Here is a 25,867-nt window from a genome sequence, read left to right as displayed (position 1 = left end):
TGCCCCCTGGAGGTAGGTTGTGGTATTGCTCTCATTTTAGAGATGGGGCATCTGAACAGGAAGGAGGACGTTACTGGAAACAAATGTCAGGTACAGGCTCTCTGAAGGGATATCTATTTCAATAGGATGGACAAAAAAAAAAAAAAAAAAAGGTCAGAATTTAACATGACTAACAGGTAAGGATTGAACTGCATTTTATTTGATAAGAAAAAGACTTCTCTTTGGCAGAGGGAAGATTGTTCCTGGTGCTCCACTTGGTGGACCACTTTTCCAGGAACTACCTGGACAACCCAGGATAATCTCATCCCAAGACGCTTCACTGAGTTATATCTGCAAATACCGCGCCCCCCCCCCCCCCTCCAATAAAACCCCATTTCACAATTCCAGGATGTGAACATACTCCGGGCCCAGGGACACCATTCGATCTTCTGCATGGACCATGGACCACACTTTGAGCAGCTCTGTGGTGTGCTCAGAGCTGGTAAGAAGTGGTTTTGCCAGAGAGACTGTAAGGAGGATAGCAGGAGCTGTCGATAGGCTGGCTGATGGGAGAGGGTGAGAGGGGACTGTTCCAGCCTGGGTTCTACAGAAGGCTGGATGTGACTGAGCTAGAGAACACGGGAGAAGGCAGCTGAGCCATTTGGGGCAAGCAGAGTCCTGAGTGAGACACAGGGAAAGACTATTTGATAGGAAAGCCGGAGAAAAGTAGCATAGAGAGTGCATCTGCCCCTAGGAGTGGAGACCCAGCCCCTATCATGCTCTGTGGTGCTGTGTCCTGCAACAGTATCTCTAGAAAGCAGAGGAGAAATTAATCTGTCTCGTAGGACTTTCTGTGGGTCACAGTGGGAACAGCCAGCACCCGCATCGGTGGCCCTTGGTGTCCCATTTAAACCCGTTCTTCTCCATCCATGGTTACATTTCAGGATTCCCATGGGGAGTTTAGGACCGAATAAGCTCTTAGGACGGGGTACAGATAGGGGCAGGCAATACCACTGGACAGAATGTCAGTGATCAATGCTGAGGTGCTATAAAGACCCTGGGCAGTTGGGGCACAAGGAAGAAAAAGAGCAGCTTCGGGGCCTCCTTGCTCTCTGCCATCTTGGCACTGGCAGCCCCTACAGCTGCACTTGTCCTTCTTGCCAGTTCTGTGGGCAAACCGTGGCTCCCCCACCCCGCCTGGCTGGGCCCTGCAGACTTGCGGGTGTCTGAGCCATTGCGCTTGGAGATCTGGCTGCCAGGTGCCCTGCTCTGGGCGCAGTGAGCCTTGGAACCCCAGCAAGCAGTGCTGATGGATGGCCCCTGGCTCCTCACGCATCATTTTCTCACAATTATAACAGGGAGAAGATACAAACTCCCCGTGAGGATGCGGAGCTGGTGCGCCCAAGAGCAAGGCGGATTCCTCTCTGAGGCCCACATTCAAGCAGAACTGATTTTTCTGAGACTTAGAGGAAAAATAAAATCTGATTTAATTCTTAGGAAATGGGCTTTTCTACCCACCTGTGTAAGCCTGTATTTAAATGCTAATATTTGGGGCAGGCTGGGATGCAACATTTATTTTCTTCCTTAGCAGCAACAGGAATCATTTATTTACAAGAATTACAGTTCCTACCTGGTCTCCTGAGCTCCTCGCCTCCATTTTTATCTGCTAGTTGGACATTTCTCTCCCCAAGACATGAAATCTATAACCGTCTCCTCCCTAGACTTGATCTTCTTCTTCCTTCCTTTCCTATTTCTGTTTCTAGAACTGCTGGTGGGTTTTGACAGGCACCTCTCAGCTTTCCTCCCCCCAGTCACTAGTCCTGCTGATTCCACCTCTTCCCCAGAGCTCAATGGCTTAATCTGCGGGACCCTCCACCTTCTCCTCTGTAGAATGGGTACAGTCGATACTAACTCCCAAATTCTTCATGAATTTGCTACAAGACCCAGATGAGATGATGGAAATACAACATTCCTAACAGCCTCTAGTCCCACAGCAACAAATCTGGGTGATACTTTTATAATGATCCCAACGCCCATGGAATCTGCCCTTTTCTACTTCATGGTGGCTGTCTCAGGAACTGACGGGGGATCTGGACATCCCTGACTACGGATTTGAAAGCACAGACTGGTCAAGGGTTCTGTGATTTGCACCCCAGCATTTTTGCTCTCCCCTTTATGAATTCCGTGGTTTACAGCCTCAGCGCTCCTGCCCCCCATTCACCCTCTAGAGAGCAGTTTCCATGAAGGAAGGGGTTCTGTCTTCTCCACCAGCGGCCCCCACGCCTAGCACACAGTAGGTGTTGAGTAAATATCTGTTAGTGAGTGGATGTGACTTTAGTCGGCAGCTGGTCTGGGCTGAGGATGACGCCACTGACCTCAGAGTCAAGGGCTCCCTTCTCTCTGCTCCGGAATGCGGAGGCTGGGACTGAAAACCACATGTCTGCTTTGCCAGCAGCCCCGCAGCCAGCTCGGTTGACAGGGAGAGGGAGGCGCTGCGGGAGGACGGGTGCTTCCAGTCAACGTCATCCCACCTCGGGGACACTGGTGCACCCCACCTGAAGGTCAGGGTCTCGGCCTCACAGGGTGCCTCTGCCCGGGTTCTAGGTGCAGGGGATCCCAGCCTCTGTCCTTTGTCCCTCCGGTGGCCCCAGCTCCAGAGGTGACAGCTGCTTTCTGCAGCCCTTCCCTCCACGATTCCTCTGGGCTCCTTTCAGCCATCTGAGGTCTGCGATGCTGCCCAGCCTGGCTCTGTATGAAACTCCCTGTTAGAACAGCTGATCTGGTCTGTCTCCTGGCTGGACAGTGGCTGACCCCTTGTCTAGCCATGTCCCCTTCCACCTCCCCTCTCACCCCCATAACCATGGCCACGAGGGGTGGATTTTTTTCAGGGTAAATATGTCCATTATTTCTCCACAATGAGTTTGTGATTGTAACGGACAGCTGATTCTAACACTGAAGCAAACTGTGTCGCCCTAAAGCTGCCAGTTCCTTTAATTCTGAATCCTGGTGAGGTATCAAATGAATTTCTATGAATTTTAGACCCCAATGTCAAAGGGTCTTGGATTCAAATTCTGCTTAAGCTGTGTGGCCATCAAGAAGTTACTTTCCCTCTCTGCTGTCCATTACAATCATAAACTCATTGTGGAGAAATAATGGAGACATTTACCCTGAAAAAAAAAATCCACAGAAGGGTAATTTAACAAAGGCTACCTGGCAGGGCTCCCACAAGGACCCAGTATGAAGAAGGTGGGCATCACCTGCCCTCCACCTGGCTCTGCAGCATTGCCGTCCTTCTACATGAATGTTGGTGGCACATTGAACACCATGCCTTCCTGCAGGGGGTGGGGAGGTTGTGCTGTGTGATGTTTGGGTTACAGCCAATCTTGTCTGGGCCTGACTCATTCATCTAAGACCAAGAGTTCAAACATACATGGCCTTGTAGAGATAGAGGAGAATCCAAAATGCAGAGTTTGAGTTGCTGCCAGGAGAGATCAAAGGGCTCTGTGCGTCCCATCCCTGGTGAAGTTCACCTACACACCCTCCGTTCGTTCCCACTCCCTTTCCCTACACTGGTTGTTTCCACCTCTGGGTTCTCCTTCACCCTCTACAGTTTCTGCATCCTCCCTCCCCTTTCCTCTTCGGGATGCTGGGATGCTCCATGATAGGGCACCGGTTTCTGTGAAGGCAGATACCACCTCAAGCCCCTCCAGCCCCGCTCCACCTTCTCCCAGGGCCAGGCCAGCAGCAGGAGCTCAAGAATCCAGATGGCTGGGGGCGCCTCTTGTCCCGCGGTGTGGGTGGGACAAGAGTTAGTTGTTCTGGGGACAGAAGCAGCTGGGGCAGTCATGGCAGGGTCAGTAGAAGCAGCAGCAATGACCTTTACCTTTCACATGACATACCAGCCTCTGCCCTGGACCGTGCCAGACACTGCGATGACATTAATTCCTTCAGACGTCCCCAAGCCCAAGAGGGAGAGGCTATGGCGATGGTGAATCTTGGACATCCAGCTGACTGCACCGGGAGATAACCACGAAATTAGAAGCTCACTTCTGGGTGTGTTTGTGAGGGCAGGTCCCAGAGATGATTGGCATGTGGGTCAGCCAACAAGGGGGAAGGCCCGCCCTAAATGTGGGTGGCACCATCCAATAGGCTGGGGCAGCAGAATGAAGAGCGCAGGGAGAAATTCAGGCCTGTGAGGCTCAATTCTGCTGGAGCAGGTGCACCTTTTGCCGCCACCTCCCAGAGGAAGTCAGACTCCAGCCTCTTCTGCCCTTAAACTCCCACCAGCTGATCAGACTCAGGGAGCCGCACAGGGACCCTCCTAGCTCGGTGAATAAGGCAGGGTTTCCGCCCCAGGGCATCAGGCACAGTGGGGTGTCTTCTGCCTGAGCTGCTGGGTACACCTACCTGGCAAAGCTGGGGGGCTTTGGGGCTCGGCTCTGTGCTTCCTGGAGCTAAAATGGGCTGGAGACATCCTGAGGGACGGTGGCTTCGAGACATGCTTCCATGAGACTCCCAGAAGATAGGGGAGGACCCCGAAGACACGGTGCCTGGGTCTGGCTTGTCTGACACTTTGTCCACGGGGGTCTCTGCTCTGCAGCTCTTGAGCAATCCATTCCTCTTGGGCACCCACAAGCAGGTCACCGGAAGAGAAGGCGATGGAAAAGAGAAAGAGTGTCCCAGGGCAGGCTCAGGTCAGAGGAAGGTGGATTTCCTGACCACCTTTGGCGCAGCCACACTGCGTTCACAGATGGCGCCCTTGGTCATTACAGGGGCCTTCTGACTCACTGAAGAAAGCAAAATGGGGCTGGTGTGGGGGCTGAGATGTCCCCTGTGGTCCCTTCCCACGCACACAATCCTGGTCCTGAATAACAGCCAAGCCATTATGGATCCTCATCTGTAGAATGCCTTGCAGGTCAGCTGTTAAGGGTGTTGCATTGTAGTCAACGAGTCTGAATCTCAACGCAGGGTGAGGGGGGTGTCCCTCTTCTAAGCAACACTGTCTCCATCCAGACAAGCCTGGTGGCATCCTCTGCTGTCCTGCAGGGGTAGAGCAGACTCAGGCCTGCTCTGCAGGGGCGGAATCTGGAACTGAGCGGTTGGCTTTGAGTGGGGCACCTGCAGCGAGGAGGAGGGAGTCGGTGACACTGGCCATTCCCACGCAGGGAGGAGGCCACACCTGCTGCTTATGTGGAGGCTGCGGGTGGGGCGGAGCAGGCTCTCTCCTCTATGTGCACAGGACAGCCCCCCAGGGACGCCCCACTCAGCCAGTTTCCCGATGCAAACCAGGACGCCCAGGGCTGCCTGCAAACTTTCTACTGAGAGCAGATGGAGCTGCGGCTTCATCTCTGTGGGGAGTTCTCCCAGGTCCTGATGGAGGCACAGAGAATTGATCTATTAGATTAACCAGGAAGGAAGGAGCGGGAGAGCGAGCGAGGGAGGTGGTGGGGCTGAGCTTTTGCTGCGTGGCTGTCCCCTCCCTCTGACTGGAGTATTAATTGCCACATTACCGCTGCCATGCTCGCTCAGAAGACAGTCAGCAAAGCCTGCGAGGGCTCAGCTCCTCCCTCCCTGCTCTGCTCAATTTCACTCTCCTCCTCGGTTCCGTGAGCGCCTGGTGCCGGCAGTGCCGTCCCAGCCCTGCACCCCGAGGTCCTCCCGTGGTGAGGACTTGAGAGGACAGTGGCAGTGGGTGGAGAGAGGAGGAGGGTTCGCCCTGCAGGCTCTCTGGATGCAGAAGCTGGACGTGCTGCAGAGGAGGCTATACTCTTCCTGGAGCCTGGCTTCTGGGGTGCACCCATCTCTCGGGGTTCACCTAGGCAGCCTCCGAGTTCCAGGGGCACTCGGGGAGGGTGCTGTCCCTTCTGGGTGCTGACAGCAGAGCCTGTCTCCCCTCTGCCACCATGAGCGGCTGTTCCAGAAGATGCAAGCTCGGCTTCGTGAAATTTGCCCAGACCATCTTTAAGCTCATCACCGGGACCCTCAGCAAAGGTAGGGAAAGTGGCCTTGACTCTTGCTCTGTCCTGATGTCGTCTGACGGGTCACGCTGCCTCGGTGTGGCCAGTGTGGCTGTTGTGGTGTTCCCAGTTCTCGGAGGAGACTGTGGAAAATCCGTGGCTGGGATCTGAGGTTGCTGACAACCTGGGTCCTGGTTCTGTGCAGGCGGGCACCCCGCCAGGGAGCTCAGCCGGTTATAATTGCCTGGAACTTTGGAAATGGAGTTGGTGGTGTGTGGCTGATTGGTTATGGGCGGGGAGAGGAACAGAACCCTTCCCAGAGCACGGGAAGCGGCTTAGCGTGACTGGAGTTTCAAGAAGTTACCCAGGGAGTGTTGTGTCTTGTTGATAAGAGAGATTTGATGCGGTGGGCTGTGAGCAGGTCTGCAGAGCACAGACCCAGGAGGGGGCAGCTGGAGGGGGCCTGGGGCCTGAGTCCACTGTGCACAGGTGAATCCACATTCTGGGTCGGCTTTGCGATCATGTGCCAAGAGCTCTTTCTTGGGGTCTAGGGTCCCATGCTTCTGGGACTTTGGTCATCATTCTGTCTGCCCTTTGGGAGCCCTGTGCCTCCCTATCTCCTGCCCATGTCCATGTCTGATTTTCCTGCTTCTCTGAGCACTGGGGTGGCAGGGAGTTTGCAGGCTTAAGTCTCCAGGCAGCCCAGGAAGGACGGCTGGGGACCAGAATCAGCACAGTCTGGGTATCATTAGCCCCACAAGGGCCGACAGCCCTGGTCCCCTTGGCAAAATGGGGGATAACTTCTCAAAGACCCCATTTTATATTCTGTACAAAGGAGGTTTGGCCACTCAGAGACACTCAGGCAAACTTTCTAGAGATAAATTTAAAGGGAGAGCAGCAGAATGATGAGGTTCCATTGACTGAAAAAAATGTCTTTAAATATTCATGCCTTCTTTCAGGAAGAATGAGTCCTTTTGGGGGACGAAGCACCGGAAGCAGCAGGCAGAATATTCAGGGAAAGAGGCCCCTAAAACCTTGACTGGGAATTTGAAAAATAGCAATGAGAGAAGATAAAGCTGTGGGTGGCCAGCTCTCCCGACATGGCTCAGGTACCCGGCTGCCCAGTGGACCCAGCCTGGGTAAATCCAGTAGCCAACACGGATGGGGAGATTGCGCTTAGGCTTTTTGGGGGCTCCTGATCCTTCTTTATTGTCTTTCTGAAATGGGGATTCTTGTCCCTGCAGATACCCAGGTGGGTTCAACAACCAATGGTGATGGGCAGTGTGTCAGGCTGCCTGGCCTGAATTACTGGAGGCCTGGAGAGGGGTGCACAGGAGGCCAGGGGCCATGGTGGCAGAGGCTCTCACTTCCTGGGGGAGGAGGGAGTGAAGGGGAGAGGAGGTTTCATGGTGCTTCCAGTTCAGGGCTTGCTTCCTGTGCCACAGGTACCAAGACCCAGAATGGGCAGCATCCTCCAGTCCCTGCCTCCCAGAAGTCCACCAAAAAGGGCTTTGGTCTGAGTGGGGAAACCCAGGTCTCAGCTCTGGCTCTGCCACCTCAGCAAGCCACAGCCTCCCTGACCTCAGTTTTTCCATCTGTAGAATGCGTCCGTGATATCCTGTCTACCTCCGAGCACCGCTGGGAGGGTCCGAGGAAGTACAGACATGGGATCCGTTCCGGGAGTGGTTGCAGATGTGAGGGAGGGGCAGAGGCACAGACAGGAGGGTCTCCCATGGCCCCTGCAGGGCTCAGGTCAGAAACTTTTCCATTTAATGGACTGCAGAGGGGTCTGTCCACCCAGGCAGCATCAGAGGAGGAGCATAGTCCAGAAGGGACACTATGCAGCACGAGGGGTGAGTGTGAGAAAGCAAGTGGGCAGGTGGAGGGAGTGTGTGCACAGGAGTGTGTGTGTGTGTAAGAGAGACAGACGGGCAGCTAGACAGCAGAGGTGGCTATCTGAACAAATGAGCATATGAGAAATGAACGTCGAGAAGATGTTTTCTTCTGCTCATTCGCCTGTGCTCATTGGCTCAGCATGTGTTTATTGAGCACCTCCTGCATGCTCTGCTCATCATGAGACGCAGGACACAGGAATCCCAGACAGAAGCCCTCCACCGAGAAGTCCGCAGTCCGCAGGGCACAGTCCTAACACATGGGTACCAATTGGGATGCCAACATCGCGGGGAGGGCTGAGATGCAGGGAAGCTTGGCAGCCAACTTGCACTGTTCCTGGGCAGACTGGGGCCTCCTCCAAATGTAGCATCTAAGCTGAGATGAGGGGTTGGGAGGGGAGGCAGAGCTGAACAGGGGCGAGGGGGTTGAGGCTGGCTGGGAAAGCAACTTTGGTATGTCGGCCTCTGCAGAAAGACCGGCTGCAGAGGGAGGAGGGCTCCCCACCCCTGCTCATAATCCCGGAAACTGAGATCCACCTGACACACAGGGGCTCCGTGGGGACCAGCACTGGGGACAGAGTAGCTGCCTAGTCTTCCTCTGACCTGCTTCAGTACCGAGTTTCCTGCAGCCGGGGTTCAGGGAGGCAGCTTGCCCAGGCAGCAGGAGAGGGGCCTGTCTGGCTGTATCTGTGCCCTTGGCCTCAGCTCCGCGGAGAGGACCCGGTGTTTACACAGTCCTGGCTCTGTGCCAGGCATGTGCAGGGCAACTGGTATTCTGCCCAACCCAGGTGTTTGCTAAATATTCATTAAATAAATGATGACCCTAGGAGCAGGGCCAGGGCTGGAGCTAAGGAAGGTCTGCAAAGAGTCCAGAAAGAGACTTTCTCCCTCACGGACCTCCCTGGTGGACTTAGATCCGCCCTACGTGGACACAGCATGCTTGCTTAATGGTTTCTGGCTTGAGTCGTGATTTCCTTTATCCATTATTCATTGCACTGAGTTCTAGATGTGCAAGAATCCAGCCCTCCAGAGCACGAGTTCTCTGTCCCTTTCAGGGTGGGAATGCAGAATCTGTTGTCCAGGCACCTCGTTCTGATCCTGGAAACAAACTATTATTTCTCACCGGCCTTACATCTCCTTGGGGAATAAGAATGGCTGGGGACCCCTGCTCCCCATTCTGCCTGTTAGGGCACTTGGTCGAGGGACCTGGTGGCCCAGATTTCTCATCAGTGGCCTGCTGCAGAGATGAATGGCTCAGGTCTTCCTGTACATACGCGGCCTCTCCAACCGGGAGCCTTTCTTTCCTAGCCCTGATGGCCATTGGTGATCCCGCTCCTCTAGGAGATGGTGAGAAAGCTGTCTTCCCCACTAGTGCAGAGCCTGTGAACAGGACCAGTACGCCTCGCTCACGCTGTAGCCAGAGCTGAAGTTTAGAGCAGGGCTCAGGGTGGGAGGTCCACTGTGGCTCCAAGTGAAAGAAACACCACATCCAGCGGGTGGCCTGAGATACTTGATCCAGGAGGCACCGGCCGCTGGCCACCCCGACCACTTCAGTGCCCGCCTCTGAATCCTATTCAGGTGCAGGAGCTAGGTCTGTTGCCAGAGGGTGCGGCTGCAGCCACACAAAGCCTTCAGAACTCTGCCTGAGCTTCCTTAGGGCCTATATTGTCCCCAGGAGGGGAGGCTGGATGGGCAGGCCTCTGGTATCCCTGCTCCAACAACTTCAGCTCTACTTTGATTTGTTTTATGTACTGGATTTCTCTCCAATTTAGAGTTTCTTTTCTTTTTTTTTTTTTTAAGTTGGGGCTGGGGCTGGGGCTCAGTGGTAGAGCACTCGTCTCTCACGTGTGAGGCACTGGGTTCCATCCTCAGCACCCATAGAAGTAAAATAAAGTCATTCTGTCCACCGACAACCAAAAAATATTAAAAAAAAAAAAAAAGAAAGAAAGAAAGTTTGCAAACCATGAGCACAATGGGAGGTGTCCCTGGTGCCAAGCCTAGGACATCGCAGGGTCCCTAATACACTGGAAAGGCTGGGCTGGCTCCACCCCCTCTCTGGCCTGTTTCCTACTCAGTGAAATGGGACCATGGCACCCTCCTTACAGGATCGCACCAGGTGATGTCTCTAAAGCTACCTGCATCTGAGCCACTGTACTACTCAGTGAACGTCCCTAATGTGACTGTGGTCATTAGCTGACACTCTTGGGGTTGTGAGCCCTCAGGGAAGGCCCCACCCCTGCTCCTTGCTGGTTTCATCAGTGTCCAGCACAGACTCAGAGAGACCCCTCGAGAGCACTCTAAGAAGGCATGGGACCTGCTGCCCAGATACTGGATGACATCACTCCACTCGCTTCCTGCTACCCACCTGGCTGTCCTGAGGGCTGCTGGAGCCCAGACACAGGCACGGCTGAGCCTGCCCCCTGTCTGATTCCCTCATCAGGAGGTCAGAGCCTGATTCCAGAGCCAGGCCCTCATCTGCTATTTCACTGGGAAGCCCAGTCCCTGATTCAGATGCCTGGGAAACCAGGGGTCTAGGCTCCCATCTGTCCCTTGGTCTGCCCAGCCAGCGACCCAGCTCCCTCACACAGAACTGGAGGCCAGAAATTGTTGAGGCTGCACTCTGGCTGGGGAGGTCTGAAGTCATCTCCTCTGCACCCTGGGAATAAATCTGTTGCCCCAGGTGCAGATAACAAAGCCAAAATAAGCAGGAGGGAGGGACCTAGTCCAGGGGAACTTCTAGCCTCGTCCAGGCCACCCATGAGGCTCTGGGCAGGGAGGGGAAAGAGGGGGATGAGATCTATGTCAAGGACAAAGCCCTGGAGCTCCAGTGTCCCCACCCCGCGACCCAGGGTATTCCTTTCCCCACAAGACAGGACCAGGACCTTGCTCCAGACCTGCCAGAGACACACTGTACCTCTTGGGAACTCCCTGCTGCTGCTCAAGGTCCTCAAGAGGCTGACCTTGGACCTGGGGATGAGCTCTGCCTTCAGCTGGCTGGGCTCGGGGCCCAACTCTGCTGTCAGCCATCTGTGAGACAAGCGAGTTACACATGCTCCCAAGTCAAGGTCCCTCCCTTTAGTTGGAGATAATAGTGACACCAACTGTACAGGGTGCGTTTTCATAGGATGGGGATCATGTCAGTAAGGGCTGGCAGCTGGTGGGCATATGCCCAGCCTGCCTTGCAGGGGGTGAGGAGAGTCCTCCCTGCAGTGCTGTGCCCTGGCCACCTCCCTTGTCACATGCCAGTCCCAACCCCAGAAGCAGGGATTGCAGTCTCCATTTTGACAGAAAAGGAAACATGTTTAGCTAACCCAGGTGGCCCAGCTAGAGGGGGGCAGAGCTGGGATCAGAACCCAGAACCTGCCAGGACCAAGGCCAGGAGCAAGGCCAGGCACCGTGTGCTGCACTCACGGGGCTGGAAGAGATGGCGCTGTCCACACTGCTGCCCACCCTGCCTCCATCAGGGTCCCCAGCTGTCTTCAGAGCAGTCACCTATTGTGTAAAGGGCTGTGACAGAGGCCAAGGTCAGCAAGACAACCATGTTCCCTGTTCTCCCTGTCACCTATCACACAGGCACATGGGGCCAGGGCACATTTCAGACACATAGAAGGACCCTCCACCACAGCTCTCCCTTCTTCCTTCTGAGGCAGCTGTGAGAGGTGGTCTTGATCATGGGGCATGTGCCAGGTTTGGGGCACCAGGTGGTCCAGCATTGAGGAACCAGCTGGGGGTTGTCTGGGAAAGCACTGGCCTTCACCCTGGAGACCTTGGGACCTGCAAGATGGTACCAAAGGGGAGACACCTCCCATCCCACAGGAAGCCTGTCCCTTGTTGGGGAAAGGAGTGTCCTCAGCTCGCTGTCCTGGCTGTGTAGGACAAGCACCTCTAATGTCACGCCCAGCAGGTGCTGCTGCCTCCCTGCACCCTCCGGAGAGCCAGCACCTTGCTGGGGCAGAGAGCTCCACCACCAGGGCTCCTGGTCCCCATCTGCCTCTCAGGTCCCAGGTCAGGCTCCCCCAGGCCCCATCCCGGCTGGCTGGTCTCATCGTCGTCACCCCAGGGAAGAGGCCCATCACTCCCTGGTCCAGTTTTGCAGGCTGGGTGCTCTCTGGGGTCTCCGAGTCCTACAGAGGGGAAGAGGAAGTTGGCCCTCCCACCACCTGCTGAGGCTGCTGCTCTCTGGGTCTCCCAGCCTCCCTCCCGGATAACCCTGATTCCAGGAAGGAATGATTTGTCCGGGGCTGCTTATCCCAGCATGGCTGCACAGACGCCTATTAACTTCAGGACCACGGGGGAGCGGCTGGTTTGTTTCAAATTAAAAGCAGCTGGAATTAGGGCCCCCAGCAGGCAGGAGGGTACAGTGAGCTGCGGTTCCGTGGCACAGGGAGGAGACAAGCACTCAGGTTCTAAGCACCCCTGAGGCCCGAGGCCCCCGGCCCTACTGCCGAGACCCCCGTGGTCCCCAGGCCTTCAACCCTGCAAACCCACCTTCAGATCCTTCAGGCCTAGCAGGAAATCCGTCACTCCCCGTCTTGAGTCTGTGTCCTCTACTCTAGAATGGGGACGATAACTCCCAGGTCACAGGGCCACAGGAGGCCCAGTGAGATGGTGGCACACACAGTACCTGGCACTTAGCAGCTGCGGGAAGACGTCCAGCCCCTGCCTTTCTTTTCTCATGTGCTTCAACTCGGACTCGTAGCCAGAAGAGGTCAAGGTGAAGAGAGCAAGGCCACGTGGGTCCCGTTGTCTTCTGGCTCCTCTCTAGGGGCACTGCCACTCCGCCCTGTCTCAGCGACTGCCAGTCGCTTCAGTGACAAGTTCCGTAATGGAAAATTTGTCAACAGCTGAAAGTGTCCCTTTTATCTAGTGGTCTGTGTATTTATTGGCCATCCCCCAACCTCCGCCCCAGAAAGCAAGCCACGCAGTGCCACTGGCTGTGGGCGGATGTCCACGGTGCCTCAGGCACCTGCACCCCGTGAACACTGAACTAATGAGAGAGAAAGGCTTCCCCTGCCTTCAATGGCAGGCCGGGGGGCGGCGGCCTCTTTTTGAGGCCTGGTTTTTGTCTGGCTGGTTATGAGGCCTCCCACTCCCCATCTCCCTGTTCTGAATTGCCGTGGGCAGAGTTTGACAGAAGTGACCAGCCAGAGTGACCTTAACAAGATGAGGGGTTGGTACAAGCAAGACCGAGGACCTTGTCCCCCTTGTCCCTGTTCCCATCCAGCTTTCTCCTGCTCCACCCAGGCATTGGCCTCTTGGAAGCCTGCGCTGCCCATCTGTGCAGCTGGCCATTATGGTGCCTGCCCAGGCGTCCGTGGATACTCAGGGGAGGTCAGCTTCTTCCTCCTACCCAGAGTGGAAAGCAGGAGGGAGGACCCAGCAGCTGAGGGTCCCACAGAGGGGCAGGGAGCTGAGAAAGTCTTACTGGGTGGGAGAGGAGAGATGAGGAAACCACACAGCTCCCCAGGCTCCGGGGGGAGGAGGGGGACCCCAGGAAGAGCCTGGAGAGGGGAGGTTGGCATCACCCGTGAGCAACCCTCCCTGTGCCCTCACAGATGAACAGGATGAGGGCAGCAGAAAGCCCTTCCTCCCTGTAGGATGAGGGCAGGAGGACCATGCACACAAGGCCAACCCCATGTCTTCTGGCTGAAGCCACTGATTCCCTGTTGTGTCCCTAGAGGTGCACAGAGCCGCAGCTTTGGAGTCAGACCTGGCTTTGAATCCAGATCCTTACCTTTGCTCCCATAGTCCGTCCAGAATGCTGTCACTGAAGGCCACAGACAGGGTGGCTTATATTTCTGGAAACAGTTCTGAAGCTGGAAGTCCATGATCTAGTGCCAGCATGGCCCAGTTCTGTCGAGCGCCCTCTCCCTCTTGCATTCTCCCACGAAGCAGGGAGGGCAAGCTAGCTGTCCGGCCTTTTCAAGAGGCCACTAATCCTACTGCTGAGGGCTCCACCTTCATGACCTAATCACCTCCGAATACCACCACCAGGGGCTAGGACTTCAACATTACAACTTGGGAGCATGAGCATTATTAATTAATCCATTGCACAGAGCAAGTGGCTTCCCTTCACTGAGCCTCTGTGTCTTTATCCCTAAGTGGAGGAATTGCTGACTCCAGGGGTCCCTTCCGGGTCTGCATTTTGAGGTTTGATAACCTTCAGTTCAGCACCACTCATGTGACCCACACTGCCCGCCCTCTGTGCCAGCGTTGCCTCTAACACACATGAGAACCTAGAGACAAGGCCTGAGCTGCAGAAAGAAGAAGGGACTGGCTTGGAGGCCCTTGGCCAGCAGGGGACAGAGCTAGAACTGGAGTCCTGGGCTGTCTCCAGGATCCCCTACAACCCCCCCCCCACACACACATTGCACCACCTCCATTTCTAAAACCAGACCTGGAGTAGGAAGACAACCCATACCTTCCCAGCCAAGCCAAGAGGCAACATGTATGCTTACTTGCTTCAGGAATCAAGGTTTCCAGGCCTCCGTCTGGATGAAAGAAGCACAATCCGGGGGAAGACCCCTGAAACTTGAGCTCCCCAGTTGACACCACAAATCACTGCCCCAAGCACAAAGCCAGCCCCAGGCCTCCCAAAAGCAAGGGCAGTCCTAAAGGAACACCTGTTGCCCCACTTCCACTTGTAATTCCAGCCTGGCTCACTTTCACTTCTTGCTAAGATGAGGTTGTTTGGAGGCAAAGAACTGGACCGAGGTCCGGTTGGAAGATGTGACTCTGGGGCTTGGATCTCAGAAGCTGGGGTTAGCCTACCCCAATTTTCTCTTTGTAATTTTTTCATTAACCTGAGCCAGTTTGAGTGACATTTGCTAACCATCTGTGCTTGGCAGGCTGAGCCAGGCCCAGGCTTGCTGCTCAGTATCTGCAAACATCAGCTTGGAACCAGCTGTCACTCAGAGCCTGGGACATGTCTGAGCCAGGAGGCATATTGGATTGCAGAGTGGTTCACAACACCCTGGTACTGATTCACTGCCCACACTGCCTGAGTCCAGAAACAGTGGCCTGTCGTTCCCCATGCAACAGGGACCACGTGAGGAAGGATAGTTATCACTACCCATCAAATGCTGCTCATTTTTGGGGGGGGGGGCAAATGTGGGGTCCCCACATGCAATCCAGTTCTATCTGTGTGGGTTGTACACTCTTATTCCCGACCTGAGGCCTGGAGAGGTGGACTAGCTTGCCCAGGTCTCACACACACAGCAGACTCCGAAGACCAAGTGCTAAAGGAACTCTCTCAGTCAGATCCCTCAGCCCCTCACCCACCCTCTGCTGGGGACTGAGCTGGCCCCCTAAATCCATATGTTGAAGTCCTAACCCCCAGAGTGACTGTATTTTGAGGTAGGGCCTTGAAAGAGGTAAAGTTATATTAGGTCATAGGTGGGTCCCCGATCCCGTAGGACTGGTGTCCTCAGAAGAAGAGGGACAACATCAGGGACCTGCAGGACAGGAAAACTGCCCGTGAGGAAGCAGTGAGAAGGCGGCCAGCTGCACTCAAGGAGAGAGGCTGCCCCAGGTGCCTTCTGCCAGCACCTTGACCTTGGACCTCTGGCCTCTGGAACATGCAAGATTAATTTGTTGTTTAAGGCACTTGACAGCCCTAGCATGATTCTGTCATGACAGCCCTAGCAGATTGCTACAACCGCAGGCATGGAGAACATTAAATTCACTACTTTAGGCATTTCTAAGTGTATACGTCAGTGGCATTAAACACGTTCAGATATTGGGCAGCCATCGCTGCCATCCACTTTGAGAATGTTCTTTTTTAAAAAATAATTCTAGCTTTTTTTTAACCTTTTGTGTGTGTGAATGGGGGGGTGTTGGGGATTAGAACCCAGGGTCTTGTGTATGCAAGGCAAGCACTCTACCAACTGAGCCATATCCCCAGCCCCTCAAGAACATTCTTCATCTCACAAAACCGAATCTCTACAGATGATAGTTCCCCATCGTTCCCTCACCTGGCCACCATCTCTATCGTCTGTCTGCAATTTTGACTCTTCTAGGACCTCATGTAAGTGGAATTGTGAACAGAGTCTGTCCCTTAGTGTCTGGCTTGGTTCACTTAGCATAATACTTCCAAGGTCCTTTCGTATGGTAGCCCGTGTCAGAATTCCATTCCTTTTTCAGAAATAATGGAATGTTCCATTGTATGCCACACTACAATGTGTTTATAAATTCATCCATGGTGGACGATTCCCATATGTATACATATATGTGAGTGTGTGTGTGTGTATGTATATATATATATATGAATTTCTTAGGGCCTCAGTAAGTTGCTGAGGCTGGCTTTGAACTCAATATCCTCCTGCATTAGCCTCCGGAGCTGCTGGGATTTCAGGCATGTGCCCAAGGTGCACACCCTTCACATATTTTTAAAAGGCAAAGTAGATCACGTAATTCCTTTGCTGGAAGCTGTCTCCTGTGGATTCTTGACACCTTTTGAGTCAGATGCAGACAGGCATTGCATGCCCTGCCCTCTGGGTTTCTGTTCCCTTCCTCTTGTTTCCTTCTCCCTCCCCGCACCCTGACCGGTGATGCACCCCAGACCCCAGGCCATGCTGTCCAGGAACACCAGCTCCTCAGCCTCAGGTGCCGACACTCCTGTTCCCCAGGGAGTTGAGAGCTGGGTGCTTTCTGGGGAACCTGAGCCATCTCTGCACTTCATTTACTCCCTCCTCCGTGGGAGCCCCTCCTCCACGGAGCCCCTCCTCCTCCACAGAGCCCCTCCTCCACAGAGCCCCTCTTCCTCGCCACCCCCACTTCCACCTTCCCTGGCCCCTAAACTGCCTGTTTTCCTGCTTAGCACTTCCTGCCCCTGCAATTACATTGTATGCTTTGCACTGTTTTATTTTAAATATTGAAATTATATATATTTAAGGTATAGAGTGATATTTTGATCCTCAACTATATAGTGAACTGATTATTACAGTCAAGCTCATTAGCATACTGCTCTCTTCCCACGTGTCCCTTTGTGTGTGGTGAGAATACCTGAGCTCTTTCTTAGCGGTCTTCCAGAAGACTTGCAGCGTTCCTTACTGTAGCTCCCGCAGTGCACTAGATCTCTGGAACCTGTTTATTCCCAGCGTCTTCCTGTTACTCCCAGGTATATGACCAAGGTCGTCCACAGAGAGTCCAGCTTGGTGAGGGCACGGACTTCATCCAGGCCATTGCGCATAGTAGGTCCTTGGTGGGAAATGAGAGGTTGACCCAGGTGATGAGAAGTCTCAGGCCCAGGAAGGCCACCTAGCAAGCCAGAGGCAAGGCTGGCCCTTGAATCTTCGCCTCTAAGTCTTTTTTCCACTCCCTGCATGCTCTGCTGTGCCTGCCCTTGAAAGGCCCCAGTTCTCTTACCTGCCTTCTCCTTTCCTTCTGTCCATCCATTTTCCCTTGGTAAGGCTGCTGGGGATCCCGCATCCAAAACATGAAGGGTTAAGCCTGTCATCTTGCTCCCTGGCTAGCCATCCTAAGAACTGCTCCCTCCTGGGGGAAGCTACTTGGTAGTCTTTGATTCATTCTTGCGGTGTGTAATGGCCATTTTGAATTGTCAACTTGGTTGGATTAAGAGGATTATGGGTGTGTCGGTGAGGGTGTGTCTAGGAATGATTGGCATGTGGAATACCCAGCTGAAATGGAGACCCTCCCTAAACGTGGGTAGCACCATCCAATAGGATGATGGCTTGGATGGAATGAAAGTTGGAAGAACAAGGAAACAGCCGCCGATTTCAAGCTGCTTGTTCTTGAATAGGTTCTTGATTGCTGCTGCTATCATCTTAGGAAATCATCTTAGGATACCGGGCTCTCATTTCTTCACTCTTCCAAAGCGGACTCTGCCAGTGATTCTGCAGAAGCCTTCGGCCTTGGACTAGGGTAGCACCGTCGATCCCTCTTGCTCTTGGACCCTGTAGCTACTGGTTCTCCCAGCTCTCCCGCCTGCAAAGGGCCACTGTGGACTATCCAGCTTCTGGTGGCTAAACCAACCTAATAAGTCCCCTTTTATAATTATACCTCCTGTGGATCCTGTCCCTCTAGAGAACCCTGGCTAAGCACACCGTGGAAGGAGGGGAGGCCAGAGGTGGGGAAGGACTGGCCAGGACTTGCGGCCTGCTGTCTGCTCCATTCACCCAGGAGGCTACATGAAGTGACCTGCAGAGGTTTCTCAGGGCTTTAGGTGCAGCTGGCTCTCCCTGCCTGGTCCCCTCCAACCCTTGAGAATCAGGATTTGGGGAGATCTTTGGACCCCAAACCCAGTACCAGCATTTTCAAGCTGAAGGTCCCGGGGGGGGGGGGGGTCCCTCCTTCAGCTTTGCTTTCTCGTCTATGAAACGGGTTGGACAACACCTGGTTGGTTAAGTTAATGGGCCTGCAGTGCTGAGCGCAGGCCGTGTCCTACTGTGTGCTCAGCAAACGGCTGTGTGCTTTGCTGTGTCTGTCATTGCTGTTTGTCAGGACTGAGCCAAAGTCACCTCTCATTTCACTCCTCAAATCAGAGACCTCCCAGGTCTTAGAAATGAGCTTTTCACCGAAATCACCCATTTGGGCCAGAAAAGTGCTAGAAAATTCTCTTAAGTTCTCCTTTCCTCTCCCTACCTGGAATCAGAGTGACAGTAGGAAAGGGCCTTTTTTTCTGGGCTGGTGGGACAGAAGAACTAATGGTCCCCTTGGAAAATGACCTTTAAAATGTTCCAGTCAGTTGTGCTTCCTCCCTCATCCCTGACCCTCTTTGCCTGTCTACCTGGGTCCAAGCAGAAGGAGGTAGAGGAGGCCTGAGACCTGCATGCTCTGGCAGCCACCTGCAGCCTCATCCGACTCCCCTGAGGACACCTAGAGGGGAGAAGCTGTCCCCAAATCCCAGAGCCCCACCACAGGCACACTTGGACAGGACATTTCCCAGAACTTGGAAAATCGAGAGCTGAAAACCAAGCAGCATTGGCTTCCCTGGTGCTCCCACCCCCCATGGCCCCAGGAGGGCGGGGCCTCCTGGACTTGAACTCTGCTGAGACCCAGAAGCTGACCAGTGTGTGTCAGTGAAGCCAAGGTCACCACTGCACAGTGACCAACCAGCATGGGCCTCCCTCAAATGCTCCACCCCAACCTCCTCAGTGGACAAGTGGGGAAACTAAGGCCAGGGCAAGGAGACCTTGAGCAAGGTGCCCCGAAGGCCCAGACTTCCCTGGCCGCTGGAGCACAGGGATAGAGAGGGAACTGGGGCCCCCGGATGGTGACTTTTCAAGGCCACATGGTCAGTGACTGAGGCCAAGCCCATCAAGGCCTTCACCTCTTCAGCCTCATAGCTGCACCCTCACCCTGGGGATTCACCTGGAGGTGGCTCACCATCTCTGCCATCCCTGTCCTCGGTCCTTAAGCTCCAGGGCCACAGGAGTCTCCGTGGCTCCGGGAGCTCATGGGGGAGCACGGGGGCCACCTCTCAGTTGTCTGAGAACCCCAGCGCCCAGCACCCAGCACAAGGCCTGACCCTGGAGGCTCAGCAGATGGGTGGGTGGAGGGAGGGAGGGGTGGGGTGGGTGCGTCTCTGCACCTCCTCTTTGAACATCTCTTTGTAGCCTCTAGGAAGCCCTTGGCAATCCAAGTCTGACCCCCTGTCCGGACTTTCTCTTGACGTGCCCCCAGTCAAGAGCCTGATGTGATCTCTGTCGCTCCCTCTCCCTCCTCAGCCCCACACTGGGCTCCCGACCCTTGACTCTCTCGCCTGTTCTGCTGCAGCAGTTCCTCCTGCTCCCCCACTCCTGGCTCCCCTGCACCGTGGCCAGCGAGGTGCTCCATCTGAGCCCTGGATGCAGGAGCCCAGGCTCCAGAGATCTGTTGTAAGCAAATTGTCAGGGATGTGCACCCGGACTTTTACAAAGGTACTCATCATGATATCATTGAATTATTTATTATCGTGAAAGATTGGAGAGGGTCTAAACTTCAGTCAAAAAATAGTGGGTTAAAGAAATTTTGGCTCATCTACTTGATGGAATAACATTAAACCTTTGGAAAAATATCTTAAGGACGATCTACTAAAATGCAGAAATGCTCTAGACATCTAGAAAGCTGATTATAAAATTGCTTGCGCCTTGTGGTCCCCATCTGTGAAGAGAGTATAGGTGGAAAATGTAAAATAGAAAAGAAAGAAACTAAAATATTGGCTGAGGTTTTATTTGGGATGAAGGGTTATTTTCTTAAGGTCCCTGATACTTCTCTATATTGTTTGAACTGGATCCGTGAGCACACATACTTAGTAATAAGCCATGAAGATATCATTTGCTGAAAGTACATCTTCAACTCTGTGATATGTTACCATTCATAGAATTTGTGATTTCACTGTCATTATAGCTCTGGCGGTCCCTCCCATGCTAGAGTACAGGCTGGGCCTGTCCCCCAACCAAATCCACAAATAGCCCACTTCCGGTCCCTGTCTGTGCCTCCTCCACACACATTCTTCTCCAGCCATACTGTCCCTACTTGTGTTTTATGTTCCTGAATCTAACTCAAATGGTTCAGAACACACACACACACACACACACACACACACCCCTCTTTGCATAGAGGGAGAGACTCAAAGACAGACAGTGCAATTGTAACCAAGTATTGATAATCCTTGGTGAATCAAGGTGATGGATACAATTTTGCAATTCATTATTTTTTTGTTTTGTTGTACAACAGGGATTGAACCCAGGGACACTTAACCAGTGAACCACATCCCCAGTCCCCGCCCTTTTTTTTTTTTGTATGTTATTTAGAGACAGGGTCTCACTGAGTTGCTTAGGGCCTCACTAAGTTGCTGAGGCTGGTCTTGAACTCAGCCTCCTGAGCCACTGGGACTGCAGACGTGCACCACCACACTCGGCTGTTACTGGACATTTTCAAAAAACAATATTGGCAGGAATAAAGGAGCAGCAGACACACTGTGCAGACTGAGGCTCAGCATGAAGTCTCTGGAGTTCAGATTCCAGTTCCACGCCCATTACTCAGGCAGTGGTGATCTTAGGCCCGAGGCTGACTTTCTAAGCCTCACATCAGTGAAGTGGAGGTTACGAAGCTCCTGTGCATTCGTTTCCTGAGGTGCCTAGAGGTTGGTGTGTGGAGGGCCTGGTACAGCTACATTGCTGGGAACAGTGTCCGTGTTCCTCAACATGGGTCTGTTTATCACACTCTGTTCCCAAAGCTTCTCAGGTGACTGAGTAAAGCGTGGTGGCTTTACCATCTTTTGTTTGTGCAATTATTTATCTACTTATTCTAATCAGTTATACTTGACAGCAGAATGCTCTTCAGTTTATTGTACACAAATGGAGCAGAATTTTTCACTTCTCTGGTTGTACCCAAAGTAGGGTCACACCATCGTGCAATCATACATGTACGTAGGATAATGATGACTGTCTCATTCCACCACCTTTTCTACCACCATGCCCCCTCCCACCCTCCCCTTTGCCCCATCCAAAATTTTTCCACTCATCCCATGCTCCCCCCACCATCATGGATTAGCATCCATTTATCAGAGAAAACATTTGGCCTTTGGATTTGGGGGATTGGCTTACTTCATTTAGCATTGTCTTCTCTAACTCCAACCATTTACCTGCAGATGCCATGATTTTATTATCTTTTAAAGCTGAGTAATATTCCATTGTGTATATATACCATATTTTCTTTGTCCATTCATCTAGTGAAGGGCACCTAGGTTGGCTCCACAGTTTAGCTATCATGAATTGTGCTGCTATAAACATTGATGTGGCTGTGTCCCTGTAGTATGCTGTTTTTAAGTCCTTTGGGTATAGACTGAGGAGAGGGATAGCTGAGTCAAATGGTGAACTAAGGAACTGAAGAGACACTTCTCAGTAGATGATATACAATCAATCAACAAATATATTTTTTCAAAAAAACATTCAACATCACTAGAAATTAGAGAAGTGCAAATCAAAGCTACTCTGAGATATCATCTCACGCCAGTCAGAATGGCAGCTATCAAGAATTCAGATAACAGTAAGTGTTGGCGAGGATGCGGGGAGAAAGACACACTCATTCACTGCTGGTGGGACTGCAGATTGGTGCAGCCAATCTGGAAGGCAGTATGGAGGTGCCTCAGAAAACTTGGAAGGGAGCCACCATTTGTTTGTGTGATTTTCTTTTTGTCAGTGGCCCCTGAGCTGCTGGAACTCAGGGCCAGGTCCCACTGGTATCCACATCTCGGGGTCCTGGCACAGAGCCTGGCACAAGGGAGGGAGCTAGTAAACACAAAAAACCCAAATTGAGGGACCCAAAGGGTCCAAATTGCACTGCACAGGAAATTCTTTTTATCAGGTATGAACTTGCGTTTTGCTGAAGCCGCCACTACTCTGCTCCCACGGGCTTCCTCCAGATAAGGCATCACCTTGATAAATTAGCTGTGGATATAGGCATCCTGCAGTTGGCATGAAAATGCAATTTAATTTCCAATTAAGCTCGATTTCTGGGCCAAGGGATTTGCCTGTCTCACACTGGGAAGATCATTCTGGCCAGGCCTCTTGTTATCCTGGGCGACGACCCTGATGAATGGACTCTCAAGGCAAAGGGTCCTTTGACCCTTGGGCTGGTGTCAAGGTGGGGGCATGGTCCTCGTGGGCAGAGCTGCTTTTCCACGAGAACTTAAGTTTGTACATGGGGACTCGGAGAGAGTTCAAAGCAAAGACAGGAACCTGTGTAGGGTTAGATTTTGAAAGGTGGAGAAAAAGATGGCCGTAGGGACTCCTCAGAGCTCTCGGTGGAGAAGCCCCTGGTGTCCAAGAGAGCAGCAGCATCTGCGGAGCTTCTCAGCCGCGCCAGGCGCCATGCTGAGTGCTCCACATTCCCTGTGGCACTGTGTGGTCACAAGCGCCCTGTAAAACCAACGATGCCACTCTCAGTTTCCAAGGGGGGACATTGAGGCTCGGGAGATTACACCGCCCAAGGTCATGGGGAGCTAGAGTCAAACTCCTACTTCCCTGCAGGCTCCCTCTCCCAGGACAAATCCAAAACACAGTCGAGAGCCAAGAATACTGTCACACTGAGCTGAAACTTGGCCCCAGATTTATGAGAATTTGTAAGGTGTCACATGGCCCAATTTTTATTAATGACAGTGAAAAGAGGCTCTGAATCTATATATAAATGCAGCTGTCGGCTCCCAGACGCATTCTGTGGGGGGCTCATCAACCCCTGGAAACTAAATGGGAGAGGGGTGGGGTCGGTGGGAGAGGGTCCCAGGAGAGTGGACTCACTTCAGTTCTGCTTTACCATGGAGTGACCAGTCGTTCTGTGGCTGGAGCAAGCCGAGGTTCCGGCTGTGTGTTGGTAGGGCTGTGTCCGGCTGGGGACAGTGGACTCCAGATGGCCCCTGGCCCTGTTCACCTTGGCAGTGGCCACGTTTCAGATCATGCACTTGGGTAGCACCCTGCATCTGTGGACTCTTCAGAGGGGTGGCCTGGGGAGTCACTGGAGAGCCTGGCCTCAGGGGGAGGGTCTACAGAGGCGCCTAACCGGCTCTCAGTGTTCGGTCTTGACCTTTTCATTTTTGAGATGAATGGGGCAAGGTTCCGTGGCTCGAAACCAGAATCCATACCATGTGGATTGAAATGCAGCCCTGCTGCTTACTGACTTCTGACCTGGGGAGATTAAATCCTTCCCTGGGCCTCAGTTATGGCACCTCTGAAATGGAGACTCTGATGGTCACCTGCAAGGACGCTCTTGGTGTCCATTGAGCCCTGTGTGGGAGGGCCTGGCCCAGGTCCTGCTGGGCACAGGTTGCCTCTTGTTCCCATCAGGGACGACAGATTCTTATGTGGGGAGTGGTTAGCTACATGTGTCCCCACATGGAAGGGCTGCCTTCGATACAGTGACTTATCATCAAAAGAGGTGCAGGTGTGGACGGCCACCAAGGAGCATGGAGCAAGGCAGGAGGGATTTCGCCTGGCCATACTTCCCACACCAAAGAGGGGCACTGGACACCAAGCCTTTGACCCATGAGCTTTTGAGAGACATTTAATATCCCAACCATCACACACACACACTCACACTCACACACTCACACACACTCACACAGCTAGGCAAGGCAGAATTCACAAGTTAGTCACAGTTAGAGAATATCCATAATAGCTAACTAATAAAATAGAACAACTATAAGGCCATGCTGTAACAGAAGTCAAGTCAACACGGTCTTCCTCTCAAAATATTTATCCTATGCTCCGCTCCCTACTTCTGATGGTGTGAATGCTGGGGTGCCTACACCATGAGAGACAGTGAGCGAGGGACGTGGCATGGGCGTTGTGATGTCACCTGATCTCCAGCAGGGAGGGGACAAGGTATGGGGCTCAGGTACCTTTCTCCAGGTGTGAGTCACTGGCCCAGAAGAGCAAATGCAAACCTGGAGCAGCACCATCAGCTCATCAGCCGCGACTTATGGAGAGCTGATGAGGCCCCACTCAGGCAGCTGTGGTCATTGCAAAATGCGTTTTTCCGGTGTCTCCGACATCAGGTTTAAGTGCTCACCCCTTAACCCCCATCCTGTACGGGAAGTTCTGCAGGCGGAGACAGGTGAGGTGTTGCTAGAAGTAGGCCAGGCTCTGTCAACAGGAGGAGGACGTTCTCTCAAGTAAATGAAGGCCACCGTTACTAACGCATGAGGCGGTGGCGGCTAGGCATCCCCAAGTGCTGGGTTTTCTAGAAGGACGTGGCCTTTCCCCTGCGGGGGCTGTTTGCACATTCCAAGTTTCCGTGTAGTTCAGTCCCAAATGCAGGTGCGTAGTCCCTCAAAGTCAGACTCCTAGATTCTCTTTTCTTTTTCTTCCTCTTTTAAGTTAAAATTTTGAGATAATCTTAGATTTGCCTTTAGGCGTAGGAGTAACAGAGATCCCTGGACCCCCCAGATCTCCCCAGTGGTCATAGCTTGTAAACAACTGTCGAGCAACGTCACTCTCTGGTCCTCCTTAGAAGGCTCAGAGGCCCTGAGACCCTCACCCAGAGAGCGAGACCCTCTGGGGAGTGGAGAGCCACTTTCCCCCAACAGAAAGGCCTGCAAATGAGAAGCCGGGGTTCAGGGTGCACCCGGGCTTGGTCCTGGCCCTGTGGCTCAGGGTAGCTATGTCCCCAGGCTCTGGAGTCACCCGGCCTGGGCTGGACTCCCAGCTCCTGTCTGACTCGATGGACGGCCCTCACCTCTCAGAGTCGCAGTGTTTTATAGAAACTTAGATAGCATTGTGGGTCGTCCTCCTTCCCTGTCACAAAGGCCTGAGGTAGCTGGCTTATAAGGAAAAGAGTGTCACTGCAGCTCAGTTTTGGAGATCTCCGTCTGTGATTGACTGGCCCTGTTTTCTGGGCCTGTGCTGGGGCAGCTCATCCTGGTGACTGCATGTGGCAGAGCAAAGCAGCTCACCTCATAGCCAGGGACCACAGGAGAGGGAAAGGGGTGGGTCCCACTGTGCTCCCCAAGGGCACAGTGATTCAAGGACCTCCCATTAGGGCCACTTCTTGAGGGTCCCAGCACCTCCCAGGAGTGCCACAGACAGACCAAGCTTTCAGCCACTGGCCTCCAGACCCAGCTAGAGCAAGCTCTTAGTTTCAGTCACTCTTCTCCCTGTCCCCTTCCCCTCTGCTTCCCCCTCCTGTCCTTTCCTTTCTTCCTCCCTCTCCCCCTCCTCCCCCTCCTCCTCCCTCCCCTCCCCCTCCCCCTCATCTCCCCCTTCCTCTCCCTCCCCCTCATCTCCCCTTCCTCTCCCTCCCCCTTTCTTCCTCCTCCCCCTCCTCCCCTTCCTCTCCCTCCTCCCCCTTTCCCTCCCCCTCCCCTCCTCCTCTCCCTCCTCCCCCTTTCCCTCCCCCCCCTTTCCCTCCCCCTCCCCCTTTCCCTCCCCCTCCCCTCCTCCTCTCCCTCCCCCTCCTCCTTCTTCCCTGGCCTCACATGCTAGCCACAGGCCCAGCCTTATCAGTTACTGTTCTAGAACTTTACACAATGACCCATTTAATGCCAAGAACTATTATTTCTATTTTGAAGAGGCTGAGACACAGAGGTTAATTTATGAACCC

The 25,867-nt window shown here is 53.5% G+C and overlaps 1 protein-coding gene across 2 annotated transcripts in view; it reads left to right on the top strand.

Annotated features, from left to right (window-relative positions):
* Positions 1-5,882: 5,882 nt before the first annotated feature.
* The window catches only part of Kcnip1 (potassium voltage-gated channel interacting protein 1), a 309,010-nt gene continuing 289,025 nt past the window's right edge, over positions 5,883-25,867 (top strand). For both annotated transcript variants that reach the window (XM_027938666.3, XM_027938664.2), the window contains exon 1: positions 5,883-5,970. In XM_027938666.3, coding sequence (XP_027794467.1) covers positions 5,883-5,970 — 88 coding nt within the window. The remainder of the gene's footprint in view (positions 5,971-25,867) is intronic.

The sequence above is a fragment of the Marmota flaviventris genome, chromosome 5, assembly GCF_047511675.1.
Source record: "Marmota flaviventris isolate mMarFla1 chromosome 5, mMarFla1.hap1, whole genome shotgun sequence".
NCBI classification, from domain to species: domain Eukaryota; kingdom Metazoa; phylum Chordata; class Mammalia; order Rodentia; family Sciuridae; genus Marmota; species Marmota flaviventris.
This window is presented reverse-complemented; position numbering and strand designations above follow the sequence as displayed.